At 51.3% G+C, this 14,753-nt stretch overlaps 1 protein-coding gene across 3 annotated transcripts in view; it reads right to left on the bottom strand.

Annotated features, from left to right (window-relative positions):
- Window positions 1-1,893: 1,893 nt before the first annotated feature.
- The window catches only part of EVPL (envoplakin), a 59,821-nt gene continuing 46,961 nt past the window's right edge, over window positions 1,894-14,753 (bottom strand). For all 3 annotated transcript variants that reach the window (XM_034790555.1, XM_034790556.1, XM_034790554.1), the window contains 6 exons: window positions 13,643-13,836; window positions 11,606-11,756; window positions 10,676-10,759; window positions 10,478-10,588; window positions 6,548-6,640; window positions 1,894-5,701 (listed from right to left, as the gene is read on the bottom strand). In XM_034790555.1, the coding sequence (XP_034646446.1) occupies window positions 2,249-5,701; window positions 6,548-6,640; window positions 10,478-10,588; window positions 10,676-10,759; window positions 11,606-11,756; window positions 13,643-13,836 (4,086 nt within the window). In that variant the 3' untranslated portion in view covers window positions 1,894-2,248. The remainder of the gene's footprint in view (window positions 5,702-6,547; window positions 6,641-10,477; window positions 10,589-10,675; window positions 10,760-11,605; window positions 11,757-13,642; window positions 13,837-14,753) is intronic.

Genomic DNA, 14,753 nt, shown 5'->3' with positions numbered 1-14,753 from the left:
AGGAGAGACAATACCATGTGACTTATCTGACCCATCCCAATCAAGCAACACAACTTGAATTTCAAACATGAATGATGAATTCCTACAGTAACAATGTGTGTCCATTACCCTCTGAATAGCAAATCTGAGAAACGTATGACCTGCTCAGAGAAATTCCATGAAAAAGAAAAGAGGCAAAATCTGCTAAATAAGATATTCGTTCCTGGGCCAGTTCAGACTTTGTTGCCAAATCTTTAGCTGGAGGGAACCCCTGGCCCCGTGGAACAGATTGAAATACGGTGTGATGCTCACTGCTGAAATTCCAGGACCATGAGGTGTGATGCATGAACCTGTTTATTGCCAATTCTGAGCAGCTTTGGGTCAGGAAAGTGCACTGGAGTCAGTAGTGCGATTCAGACCTAGTCCTTCTAAGGGGACTGCAAGGTGAACATAGTACACCACAGATTGCTTGATCAGCTTCCTGCCTCTAAACCATTTCCCCCATCCTATTACTCCTGACTAAGTTGGAGGGAAAGTTATACAGAGCAATTAAGTATGCACTTAAGTTACAAAACTCACAAACATTTAATTACACTGTATTCCCCAAACTTTCATCAGCCCTGAGGAGCAATTATTTAACATTTTTAGAGCAGTACCGTGTCCCCTTAGTGAGCTGGGAAAGGGAGCAGCATAGGGGTGAATGGTGCTGCAGTTTTTTTAGCCCTTTCCGACAGAGGATTAACTGAAAGGAAGGTTGACTCACCTGTCTAGGAAAGCTCAAAGGTTGCAGTACCATTACACTGTCTGCAGAGGAGAACCATAGCTTCATGAGTTGCAAACCCTGGAGAAATGGTTGTTAAGAGTTGTTATACAGCTGCTGGAAGACAGAAGGAGGCTACCTGAGGCAGCTTTAGAGAGCAAGCTACTCTGATTGGCTGGCTTCAAGCCTGCTGGGAATCTGCAGGGCTATAAAAGCCAGTTAGCTGCTGCAGGTTAGAACAGGAGCTTGTGGGAGCTAGCGCTGACAGGCACTAGACCAGGAACCTGACTGAAAGCATGTAAGGCTAGTAACATTGAGATTCTAGTGTACGTCTTGTTTTCTTTGGTGTACCAATAAACTGCCTTAGTTCATGAGCTGAATGTCTGTCTGCCCCCTGTTCAAAAGACCCAGGCAACCATCACAGGAAATCATTAGTAAAACCTGTGAGTACTGACAAGCATCTGATTCCAACTCACAGATGATTAGAGAAGTTTAAAACATGCATTAATAGAATGCTGTTGGCCAATCAGCAGCTCTTCACCTGGCTTCCAGACCCTCGTTCTGCGTGCTAGGCCACTTTTCCTCCCATCCAGCTGTTGCTTGGCCTTTGGAAAAGGCAGAATGATCTGCAGTTCCCATTGGTTGAAATTAGTTGATTGTTTCAAATTATTTTTGTAAGAACTAGATACAATACAGTCCCCAGGGAGAGGCTGTGCATGAGTGATGGGGGAGGAAGAGAAGGAGCTTAGCTAAGAACGATCAATCCCCTGGCCGTATTGCCATCTCCAAAAAACCTGGCAGTCTCCCACACCCATTAGGACCGGGTACAAGCACTTTGATTTGGTTCTGAATCATGAAATGCAGAAGACATGATCCTTTCATTTCAGCCGGGGCTGAGCATTGTAAAAAGGCACTTGGCCCAAGTCCCATTGACGTTCACTCCTCCGTGTCTAATTCACGTAGCCACTTCTGGAAATGTTACGCTGGGTCTATAGTGCTAAGGTATATAGGGCCAGCTCCTCAATGGTATTAATCTGCATCTAAATGCCCAGGGGAGTGAGGATCTGGGCCCTGGTGCTCAAGACAGGGCATGTTTAGACCTACACTGAAGGGTGGGTGGGGACATCTTCCATTTTCAAAGATAACACAACATCGGAGAGACACCTTCTAGTTTTATTGCATGCATAAAAATGAACAAACTTGGGAGCACATTCGCCCCTTGACACCCTCCCCCTACTTCAAGGTGACAGGAAGTCACACAGTTTAAACTACCACAAGCATATTTGATGAATCAAAATCCCCTTTACTGTCCAAACCAGGCACAGACGCCCGTGCTAGAACCCTTTCACCCCGATGAATGCCTTGTCTTCCTCTGTTGCCCCAGTTATGGGGAAGCAAGATTAGCTCGCTAGAATAGTATGCAGACAGACATGCTAGGCAGTCTGTTCAAGTGAGAATATCACCGTGGCTTAAGATCATGGTGGAATTGGAGGGGACATGGAACTCGTCTTAGTGCCTGAATCGTGACAACCTGGGAGAATAGCGCTCAGGGCGATGAGACTGAAATCCCTCGGAGGTGGCTGGGAGCAGCAGCAGGCCGCTCAGAGGATCTTTCCGGCAACGAGTCATGGCTTCCTTGTAATTCATCTTTTCCTTGGTGACTGGGTCAACAAGATCCTTCTCGTAGTTGGGCTCATCCTGGAGCATCCTAGCCAGGTCGTCGCTAATCATGCCTGTCTGGGCTGCTTCCAACACTGGGATGCGACCGGTTTTCTTGGGATCAATGAGCCCCCCGGTCAGGTGTTGGACCTGTAGGTAGGGGAAGGCACTGTCCTTGGTCATCCATCCTTTCTGAACTGCCTCCCCGACAGACAGCCTCCTCTTGGTCACAGGGTCCTCTACACCTGTGAAAGCTTTCTGGGCGTTCAGCAGCCTCTGCATATAGGTGTTGTCGATCAGCCCTCTATCTATGGCTTTGTGGACAGAATACCGATCCCGCGTGATGAGGTCTACGATGCCCCCTGTTGCAGCCTGGGCCTCCAACAGCTTTTGAGCAGTCATGGGATCCACCATCTTCTTGATCACAGCAGTTCTTATGTTGCACTTGGTGTCGGTGGCGGTGTCAAACACTCCGGCAATGGGGAAGCTGTCATCGCAGAAGCTTTTCTGCAAGCTCGAAGGAAAGAAGCTTTGGGTCTGCTGCTGCATCGTCGGAGACGGAAGCGGAGACTTGGAGATGATGGAGCCAATGGACAAAGAGGAGGGAGGCTTGGATTCCCCTGCTACCAGCAGAGCAAACTCCGAGATTGGGATCTTGCCATCCTTATACAGCTGGTACTCCTCTTTCGTAATCTTCCTAAACCTCAGGGCATCCTCGATGGAGTATTGTTTCCCACTCTTCCTGTCGAGCAGGACAGAAACATCCCCGTTGGGGCCCAAGGTAGTGATTTCCTCCCAGTCGCACTCTAGTTCTTGCAGCTGGATGTATTGGTTTCTGTCTATGATTCCTCTTTTGTAGGCCTCATAAGGAGACATATCCTTCCCCGTCTCTGGGTCCAAAATGGAGATCTTAGTGGAGAGATTAGTCTCTCTCATCTCGGTCTCGTGGCTCATTTCTTCCCGGTTGACCCCAGACTGGAGTTCCCGGATGGACCTCTCTTTTTCATAGATCTGGTCCTTCTCTCTTAGGATAGCTGCCTCCAGGAGGGAAAGTTCTTGCTCACGCTGCATCTTTTTTTGCCTGTCATTCTCTGTCTTTTGGCTGAGGAGCTTGGACTCCTCTCGGAGGACGAGGACTTTCTGCTGCTTCTGCCTTTCCAGCTCCCTGAGCTCACTCTCCAGGTTGGCTCTCTCTTGGATTGCCAGGTTTCGTGCTTTCTGGAGATCAGCCTCCTCACGGGACCAGGTCCTTTTCATACCTTCGGCTCTCTCTATTTTCTCCTTGAGTCGTCGTATGTCCTCTTCTGCATTTTGCCGGGCAGTTCTCTCTCTGCTCAGCAGCTCCCAAATCCGTGCACGTTCATTTTCTAGAACTTTGTCTTTCTCCACTCTGATAATCTCCTTGTATATAGTCTTCTCCTGCGATTTTGTTTTCTGCAGAATGTCAGTCTGAACCTGCAGGTTCTTGCACTCCCTCTGCAGGTTCAGAACCTGCATCTTTTCATTGTCCAGCTCCAGACGCAGTCCACTAGCAGCCTGCTCGAGCACCGGATCCTTCTCTAACTTGACCACTTCTTCCATGATGATCTTCTCTTGCACCGGTGTGGGGCTTTCCTCTATTTCCTTTATTCTCATGGTTATTTGACGCAGCTCCTTTTCCAACGCAAGCCTCTTGTTTCGATCTTCCTGGAAGTTAAGCAGCTTCTCTTTCTCTTCCACCACAGACCGAAGCTGCTGTACCTCCCGTTCTACACGACGTCTGTTGCTCACTTCCTCGTCCAAACTCCGGCTCAGCCTGTTGTGCTCATCCCTGAGCTTTGGATCCTTCTGGGTGAGAATCACCTCCTGGACCACCACCTTTTCTTCGGGCTTCCTCCTCTCCAGCAGCATGTACTTGTTCTGCAGGTCATAGATGGTGTCCTCAGCTGCTCTCCTTTTTTGAGACACATTGCGCACCTCTTGGCGGAGGCGATCAGCTTCTTTTTCCAAGAGTGGGTCATTCTCGTATCGGACAACTTCCTTGTTGACCAGCTTGGTTTCAACCTTGGACCTTTCCCTTTTCCATTCATCCCTTTCGCCCTGCAGCCGGATGAGCTGCTCCTGGGACCTGCCATTTGTGTTCACCAACTCATTGAGCTGTTCCTTCAGCCTGTCGATTTCTCTAAGAATCTCTGGGCTCTTCTCAAGTTTCACCACTTCCTGGATCACCTCCTTATACTCCACAGTTGGTTTCTGAGACCTGAGGATGTTCAGCTCAGACAAGGCCTCTTCCACCTCCTTATCAATCTTTGTCCTTTTACTAGTAACTTCTTGGAGCTCCTTCTTCAGGCGAGTGATTTCCTTCTCTGTCTCTGGATCTACCACGAAAATCTCATTGACTCTTTCTTTAACCTCTACCTTAGGTTTTTGCCTCTCTGCAATGATGTATTTGCTTTGCAGCTCTGCCAGCTCTCCTGTTAACATCAGGTTCTTGTTCTTCTCTTCTTCAATGAGAGTTCTAAGCTTGGAAGACTCTTTCAGCAGTTCTGGGTCCTGTACCACCTTCCTCACCTCCTTGACAATGATTTTGGGTTCTGCTACTTCAATCAGCCTTTCCAGCTCCTCGATCCTACTCTTCAGTTTGATTGTCATGTCCTCCACAGATTTCCTGTTGAAGGTTTCTTTGTCAATTTGCATCTGCAACGTCCTGACGGCCTTCAGCATCTCCGGGTCCTTTTCCAGCTTGATCAACTCTTTCACGACCACTTTCTCTCGGATGTTGGGCTGCTTCTGCTCCAGAACGTACACCTCTTTCCTGAGCCGTTCAAGTTCAAGGGAAGAAGTGGAGCTCTGTTCTCTGAGACGCTTGATTTCCGCACGGAGGCTAGCCGCTTGGTTATCCAGGTTTGGATCCCTCTCGATTTTAGTGACCTCTTTGGTAAGCAGCTGGGCCTCAACCACCTTCCTCTCTTTCTCCATCTGGATGAGCTTCTTGTTCATCATTTCAATATCCGCCTGCAGGCTGTCCCTTTTTCTGCTCTCATCCTTAATCTGATGCGTCATCTTAGCCAAGTCGCTCTCCAGTTTTGGGTCTCGGTAGTATTCGACCACCTCCTTTTCTTCCACTCTTTCAATGGGCCTTTGAGTCTTCAGCAGCAGAAGCCTGTTTCTGTGTTCTTCCAGCTCCTGCTGAACCTTGGCCACTTTGCTCCTTTCCTCCTCCAGCTGCAGTTTCAGTGCCTTTGATTCTCTTGTTGACTGAGCCAGATTTTCTGACTGTTGCATTTGCTCATGTTCTGCCTGCATCTCCTCTTTTACTTCCTTCTGCAAGGAGAAAGCAAGAAGTTCTTTAGAAAGACAAGGAGTTAATGTCACTCAGAGCATGGCATCAGTGGCCCTTTCCCTGAATCCTCAAGTCTTACAATGCTGGCCAGTTGGAGAACCGGAATAGGTGATAGCAGACAAAACTGGTATAGAACTCTAGGTACTTTCTAACTGACAAGAATCTCTTAGCCTTTGATTAAACACCATCGGCAAAAATGGATGTGGTTGTGGTACTGTTCTCCCAAGTGAATCAAGCAATATTGGAGTTATAAACTAGTATGATCTTTAGGGTATTTGTATCTTTAGGGTTGTCCAGCAAGAGGAAATGCTAAATTCCTACCATGCTGATACAGGCTGTTGGGTGGTTCTCTCTGAAATTCCTAGTATCTAAGCATTGGTTAGACAGAGCTGTGAACACTAGTTAATCTTAATTCTGGATCCCGTTTTTCCCCATTGAAAACAAAAACATTTGTTAATACACTCAGTGGCCACACATGGGCAGGGCCTCGGTTTTATGTTTCACTGGAAAGATGGTGTCTTTGGTCAGCAGTGCAATGCCCCACCTGCCATGCTGAGACAGAGTTCCCTGCTGACTCGGTGGGAACAGTGCCATCTACGGGTTCACCAGGACTACTGCCTCTAGCACAATGCGTCCCAGTCGTCCCCCATCCCTGCCCCCAGGTTTCCATCCACATCCAAACCCTGATTGACTTTGAAATCTGGTGAGATCTCAGCTTGAGGCAGGACCCTGAACAATTCTGCTGCATCACACTGATAAATAACGTCTTTCCCACCTTGCAGGTAGGGCAGTTCGCTAGAAAAAAGGTTAGAACAGTTTGCAGATACCTTCTCTGCCACCTTCTTGGCAAACTCCAGCCGGCTGAGCTGCTGTTTGTTTTCTGCTGCTGTCTCCGTGTAGAGTTTTGTCACATCATTCTCCTAAACAGAAACAGCGAGAATGATTTGGGAAGTCGCCTGTGACTTGGCTTGTTAGACCTACTGTATTCCTCCCGCATCTTTACCCTCCAGCCCTACGCATCCTCTGTGCAGTAGTTGTAACGCGAGGCTCTCAAAGCACTTTACAACCTTTAACTGACCTATACGATACCTCTGTGATGTTCTCATCACCCCTGATTTTATAGCTGAAACTGAGGCATGGGGTGGTTAAGAGACTAGCCCTAGGGCGTGCAACAAGTCAGTGGCAGAACTGGGAATAGAACACGGGAGTCCCGACTCTGTCTCACAGTCTAAGTCCTACATGATACTCTCCCATATGGCCAGCTACAAAGCAGTAACACTTACTGGTCACAGTGGGCCCAAGTAACGTTCTTGGCTGGTGCCAGGCTTATTAACACGCACGCCCCAGCTGAACCCATAAATAGCAGCCTGGCCATGCTCAAGCCAAAAGCTTGGAACTGGAAGACAAATGCAGCCCTCAGCAGCAATATTCAGAACCCCCAAAAGTGAACGGTTACTTTTAATTCAGAGGCTGCTCTAGGGCTGGGTGGTGTAGTAAGTGAAAGCAATGTAGTAAGTAAAGGCCTAATGAAGGCCCAGTATGAGGCCTGAACCAAACTAAAGTAATGGTCAAGACTTTGCTAATATGAAGCAAAGTTAAGCTGTGAGCAAGAGGCAGGCCCTGCTCACAGAAGTTGGCAAGGAAAGGGCGGATGTTGCAGAAATACATATTCATTTAGCATAGTTACAGTATAAACATGGTACCAAGATACACTATACCGGAACATTCCACAGATAACAGGGAACAGACCGACCCATCCCAATGACAGGGGCAAAAGGGTAAAATGATGGATAGAGTTGTTTTGATCGAACCAACAGGTACAAGGTGCAAGGCGGCACCTTACTGCGTAGAGGGGTGGTACCTTGCTACGTAGAGGGGTTGCACCTCAATACGTCAGGAATGATGTGTAACTTGTTTGTACCTGTGTATAAAAATGTATCCCTGGGGTGGTGTCTTTGTCCGGCCAAGGGGGTAGTGGAAAGTCCCGCCACTGAGCTGAGTCCATTGCCGAGCGGCACTTTCTAGCAGTATGCCCGGTAGACTAAGTAATCTACGGGGAACTGAAATTGTGTCAGGGTCGCAATAAACCTGGCCGAGGTGCCTTTGTACCTTACTAGACTCTGTGGTTATTGGGGGTTCTCGTCGGGTTTGCTGTGTCAGCTATCTGCGCAGAGCTGGGGCAGCACACAGAGGGACCACACGCACGCAGCCGAGCGATATCAACAGGAGAAAGCAGAAGCACCACCCCGGTAGCATCTAACAACAGGTGGATGGTCTGAGGAGCTGCTCTGAGCCCACCCAAAAGAAGAGGTTGAGATTTTTCTGTGTGGAACCAGAACCATCTACATGAATTTGGTTTGGATTCACTTGCCAAATCATTTGCCAAGCCCTGGAAAGAGGGCTAAATAGTTCGGATTTGTAGTTCTTCTTGACGTTGTGGAAGTGTAAACTACAGCAACACTGCACTGGTGCAAGCCAGGGGGGAAAAAAAGTGTTCACAGGAGAGCATCAGCTATTCTAGCAGCAGCAAATGGCCCATGCAACCCAACACCCCTGTCCTTTTAACATGTAGCTTCATTGACTGTATGGTAAGGAAGACACCATCAGCAATACCAAGGCAAAGTAATTCTCTCTATTCTGATATTTCATATACGGCTTTGTCCTGTGCTATCAGAACCAGACAGACCGGCAGCACTGCTTATGCTTCAGGAGTAGGACAATGACTGTAGGGTTGCCAACTTTCTACTCACACAAAACTGAACACCCTTGCCCTGCCCCACCCCCTGCCCCTCCTCCGAGGCCCCACCCCTGCTCACTCCTTCCCCCTCCCTCTGTCGCTCGCTCTCCCCACCCTCACTCACTCATTTTCACCAGGCTGGCTCGGGGTTGGGGTGTGGGAGGGGGTGAGGGCTCTGGCTTGGAGTGTGGACTCCGGAATGGGGCCAGAAATGAGGGGTTTGGAGTATGGGAGTGGGATCAGGGCTGGGGCAGTGGATTGGGGCATGGAGGGGGTGAGGGCTCCAGGGTGGGACTGAGGATGAGGGGTTTGGGATGCAGGAGGGTAGGGTTAGCATACGTCCAGTTTTTCCCGGACATGTCCGGCTTTTCGGCAATCAAACCCCCGTCCAGGGGGAATTGCCAAAAAGCCGAACACGTCCGGGAAAAATACCGGCCGGGCACTTCCTCTCCCGCGGCTGCTCTGCTCCTCCCCGGACTCAGACTTCGGCTCTGTTTAAGAGCCAAGCTGTCTGAGCCAGCGCTACCGGCTTCGGGCAGCCCCCATGCCTCCGGACCCCAGCCGCCAGCCGGGCACTTCTCCTCCCCGGCTCCAGCTGCTCTGCTCCGGCGGCGCAGGGTCCGGAGGCACGGGGGCTGCCCGAAGCCGGTAGCGCTGGCTCGGGCAGCTTGGCTCTTAAACAGAGCCGAAGTCTGAGTCCGGGGAGGAGCAGAGCAGCTGGAACTGGGGAGGAGAATTAAATTAAATTAATGGAGATATCCCATCTCCTAGAACTGGAAGGGACTTTGAAAGGTCATCAAGTCCAGCCCCCTGCCTTCACTAGCAGGACCAAGTACTGATTTTGCCCCAGATCCCTAAGTGGCCCCCTCAAGGATTGAACTCACAACCCTGGGTTTAGCAGGCCAATGCTCAAACCACTGAGCTATCCCTCCCCCCAAATAAATTAATGGAGATATCCTATCTCCTAGAACTGGAAGGGACCTTGAAAGGTCATTGAGTCCAGCCCCCTGCCCTCACTAGCAGGACCAAGTACTGATTTTGACCCAGATCCTTAAGTGGCCCCCTCAAGGATTGAACTCACAACCCTGGGTTTAACAGGCCAATGCTCAAACCACTGAGCTATCTCTCCCCGAAGTGCCCGGCCGGGGGCGCAGGGTCCAGAGGCATAGGGGCTGCCTGAAGCCCGAGTGCTACCAGCTTCATGGTTTGCCGGGCAGCCCTTTTCATGTGTCTGGGAGGGAGAAGGGGGAGTTAGGGCGGGGACTTTGGGGAAGGGGCGGGGAAAGGGCGGAGTTGGGACGGGGCCGGGGGTGGGAAAGGGGCGGGGCTAGGGCCCGTGGAGTGTCCTCTTTTTTTATTTTTTAAATATGGTAACCCTACAGGAGGGTGCTCTGGGCTGGGACCGAGGGGGAATCAGGGCTGGGACAGGGAGTTGGGGTGTGGGAGCAGATCAGGGGTGCAGGCTCTGGGTGGCGCTTACCTCAGGCGGCTCCCGGAAGCAGCGGTATGTCCTCCTTCCGACTCCTACGCGGAGGTGTGGCCAGGCGGCTCTGTGTGCTGCCCCGTCCGCAGGCACCACCCCCGCAGCTCCCGTTGGCTGCGGTTCCCGGCCAATGGGAGCTGTGGAACCTGCGCTTGGGGCAGGGGCAGCGTGCAGAGCCTCCTGGCTGCCTGCGTAGGAGCCGGAGGAGGGACATGCCGCTGCTTCTGGGAGCCGCGCGGAGCCCGGCAGGCATGGAGCCTGCCTTTAGCCCCGCTGCACTGCCAACTAGACTTTTAACAGCCCGGACAATGGTGCTGACCGGAGCCGCCAGGGTCCCTTTTCAACAGGGCGTTCCGGTAGAAAACCGGATACCTGGCAACTCTATCACTGGCTGCAGTCAGAAAGGAGGGTGGGAAATTGGGGGAACAATCAATACCTCCCCAAGGTTGATTTCAGACAAGGTGTAAGCAGGTGAAACCACATGGAGGTCAATGAAACTGCACCTCCTAACACCAGGCCTTTGTCTCAAGGTCTCACCTGGGCCTGGATGCTCTCTTGCAGTGGGGTGACACGCAGTCTTTTGGCAGCGGAAGCACTCAGGGTGGGGTCCAGAGAAGAGCAGTATTTGCCTGCCTGAAGCTCATAGTCCTATTACAAGTGAAGACAAAGAGATCAGATTGGGTCTCTGGTGGGCAAGACTAGATGGCAGAACCACATGGCAAAACCCAAACGTACGTTGAGAGCAGACTGCACGGTCTGGGAGAGTTTGACCACTGCGTTCTTCTCAGCCTCCTTGCCTTGGATTTCCTCCACCAGCCTCTGCGGGAGAAGGAGACAGGACCTGAATACTTGCATCTCAACAAAGCTCTCAGTAAGGACAGGATGCTATCAAACAGAAGGCAGTCAGGGAGGGAAAGAAGCTGCTTCTCCAGGGGTTCCCATCAGAAGGGAACAAAGACTCCACCGAGGGAATGGGGAAATGCTCTTGGCAAAGAGAGCATGACACAGCTGCAGTCTGGCATTTCTGTCTGGTTAATGGCACAAGCTGAGCCATCTCAGCAATGGAATCTGTAGGGCTCTAAGCTATGGGGATGGGGGTAGTTATGTCAAATAATGGAGGTGACTGAGCTCTGGCCTTGTGTGCCTGGATAAGAGAGCAGAATCTTGGATCCACCTGGTCTCTTTTCCCCTTGACTGATAGAGCTCAGGTACGTCATGGAGGGGCGACCGCCTACCAGCTCTTGGTGTTTGCTCAGAGGGTCTCGTCTGAGAGGCCATCTCTCTCCCCAGCATAGTACTGTGTCAGTCGAGGATGTTGGCAGCTATAGAGATTAGCAGCCAATTCCCGGTATGAATGGGAGGGGACAGCTGGCAGGAGATGCTCCGTGAGGGCCACCTGGGCTTTGAAGGCCATGCTGCAGCATGCTCGTAGATGCAGGATCTGGCCCCCCTGCATTCCCTATCCCGCTCTCCACTTGTTGCAAGCTGCCCTCTGCATCAGGCAAGGTCCTGCTTTTTCTGCACTAGTCACTTCACTCCCGCAGGTGACGCAGGGAAAGAAGCAGAGTGGCAGTTACCACTCCATGTAGGTTCCAGGTGAAACCAGGGACACTCCTTTCCCCTCCCCACGTCTGTGTCTCCCCCTAGGCCTGGCAGGAGGCTCACCTTCTGTGCCTGCAGCTTGTAATTGATCTGGCTCAGTCCATCCGTGGTCTTGACCTGGTGCTTGGGCAGGTTGTTCATCCAGAACATCATGTTCTCGTTGGAGTTTTGGAACTGCTGGTAGGTGAGGTTGGTGTTCCGGAGGGTCTTCTCCCTGGATAGGTGGGGGAGCAGGGGGAGGTTTAAGGGGAAAGAGGGTTCTCATGTGCAAATTACTAAAGGGACATTGGGAATGTCACCAGGTGAAAACCAGGGTAATTAAAGGGGTGGTTATAGTAGGCCAGTAAGCAGGAAGGCTTGGCTGGGAAGAGCACAGTTCTCTCTAGTAGTGTGTGTAATGAATGCTAACCTGTATTATCATGTTCAACCCTAGGTGACGACATATGTAACATACCTTACCTGAGAGGCAACGGGGGAAGGAAATACATTTTACTGGGAAAAGAGACACACAGAGCTCTTCTTCAGGGCTGGGAAAGGTACGCCCAGCCTCACAGCAAAATGCAAAGGGGAACAGATTGTTTAGCACATATTGTAAGTGTTGTGCAGGTTTCCTTTGAGAATGAGGACCAATAGAGGGAGATTGCTTTGCAAAAGCTGTTCACCCACAGGTGACAGGGTCTTTTGTCTTTTATCATTTTCCTCTTTGAGTTCATTTGGGAGCATAGTGACTGTCTGTTTCACTTTCTCTGACCCACTAACCCCTGTTCCACCTTGCATTTTGCTGTGATGCTGGGAGTATTTTTCCCAGCCCTAATCTGTGTTGCTAGAAAGCTTGTCTCTCTCACCAACAGAAGTTGGCCCAATAACAGATGTTACCTCACGACTTTGTCTCTCTAATATCCTGGGACCGACATGGCTAACAACACCGCATACCTCACCTGAGCATATACCAGCTGTCGCTGGCCAGGCAGTTCATGTTTTTATAGAGAACACATCTGTGTCTGTCTCTCTCTATATCGGGGTGGCCAAACTTACTGGCCCTCCAAGCCACATATGACAATCTTCAGAAGTTCGAGAGCCGGAGCGCACCTGCCAGCAGGGCCGGCTCTAGGCACCAGCGTTCCAAGCATGTGCTTGGGGCGGCACTTTTCAAGGGGCGGCACTTTTCAAGGGGCGGCACTTTTCAAGGGGCGGCACTCCGAGTTTTTTTTTTTTTTTTTCCTTCGGCGGTGGCACTCCGCCTTTTTTTGTTTGTTTGGTTTTTGCTTGGGGCGGCAAAAAAGCTGGAGCCGGCCCTGCCTGCCAGGAGCTTGAGCTTGGGGCTTCAGCCCCACTCCTGCTGAAGTCCTGAGCCCCAGCAGGTGTGCCCTGCAGGGCTGAGCCCTGAGCCTCTGTTCCCTGCTGGAAAGAAGCTCCTACTCCACCACCCCACTGCAAGGCAGAGGTCCGGAGCTCACTCCCTCCCCCGTCAGTCTAGTAGGTGGAGAATGGGGGGATAGAGGGGGCTTGCAAGCCGCACTTCAATGGTAAAAGAGCTGCATGTGGCTCATGAGCCACAGTTTGGCCACCCCTGCTCTATAAAAGGGAAGCTCTGTAACCAGCGCATATCTGGGAAAGGAGCTTGACCTGTTCGTAGCAGTCCTGCAAACGTCCCATGTACAAGGAGTACACGACAGACTGAATTACGGAGAGGGGGAGTTTTAAAGTCAGGAGGCAGATTGTGTTAACTCTGCAATTACCTGCACATCTACAGGGGCAAGTGGCAACTGGGAGAGGGGCGGGCAGGAGCAAACAGCGCTCTCCCCAGTAGTCGCACTAGAGGCAAAGCCTACACTGTACATAAAATTGCTGCACAGCATGCCGCAGCTGGGCATGCTGGATCCCAAGCTACACTGGCCTGGGGGAACTGGTCTGGGGTCCTGGGACAAAGGGGAGTCCAGAAGATCTCCCCAGAGGGTCCCAAATCCTAAAGCTGGCCCTTCAATTCAAATGACTCAGGTACATTTGGGTTTGGTGGACGGACCCAATTCTCTCCTGGCTGTCCCGCCCCAAATCCCAGCCTCCACCCCCATCCCACGTAACGGAGGCTGGGCTGCTCACCGGTGATCCAGCTGGTCGGCCACAGCGTGGTAGCGGTCGTTGAGGAGCTGGACCTCCCGCTTCTGCCGGGGGAGGTCCGGGCAGTACTCCTGGAAGTTGTTCTGCACCGCGCTGCAGTTGTGCTCAGCGTCCTTGAGGCTGCGGTTCAGCTTCAGCACACAGTCCTGCTGGGTGACCTGATCCCGCTTCAGCCTCTGGGAAGGAAGAAGATGGTGGATGAGTGTCGGTGGTTCCGCTCACGCCACCTACCCAGCACCTGGCCCTGGCGCCCTGTAAGACTGTTGGTGTCCCAGAGAGGGAGTCGGCTCAATGGGGCAGAAGAGAATGGAGAGAGCTTCTCTTTCCACCCCAACATCTTTATCATCAGTAGTGATGGGGAAATTGATACAGAACAAATCAACTCCGGGTTCACGGGGGTGGTAGAATGCAAACGTTGCTGAGTGCGAGGGTGGCTCTTTGACGCAGAGACGTGGGAGGGACAGATGTTGGGGGAAGACTTGGGGAATCAGTTGGAGAGATGGGGAAAGAGAGAAAGGGTCTGGAGGGGGTGGGGTCAAGAGAGCTAGAGGCGGCATTGGGGGAAAAAAAAGAGTCATGGTGGGTAAAGGGGGAATTAATTGTTGGGCAGAGAGACTGGGGCTGGGACACAGGTAGATGGAGAAGGGGTGTGCAGAAGAGCAGTTGATTGTGGGGTGCTGGGGCAGATCAACTAGGGGAGTGTTTGGTGAGGAACACAGGAGGTTTAGATCTCTGGGGTGGGAGTCGGTTCTTACAGACGCTGCTCAGTGACTGTGACAGATGTAACATTTTATCCACCTACCAATAAACAGCAGTTTCTGAACTGGTGAAAGTGATTTAGTCTGCAGACACTATGGAAGCTCATTTAGAGCAGTGTTTCTCGGGTGGTGGGTTGTGCCCCCTGGGAGAGGGTGTGTGTGTCCCAAAAGGCCATCAGGAGGGTCGTGAGGTATTGAAAATGTTACTACAACCTAAAGCAAAAGAAAATCTCACTCCCCACATACCCTGACCCTTCAATGTCAGTATTCTCTGCCACTGCCAGCTTCCCCAAACACACACACGCAGGTCAATTATACAGGCCTCGCACTGCTAG

This window comes from Trachemys scripta, chromosome 14 (genome assembly GCF_013100865.1).
Source record: "Trachemys scripta elegans isolate TJP31775 chromosome 14, CAS_Tse_1.0, whole genome shotgun sequence".
Classification (NCBI taxonomy): domain Eukaryota; kingdom Metazoa; phylum Chordata; order Testudines; family Emydidae; genus Trachemys; species Trachemys scripta.
Note: the sequence above shows the minus strand (reverse complement) of the source record. Positions and strands in the feature narration are given on the sequence as shown.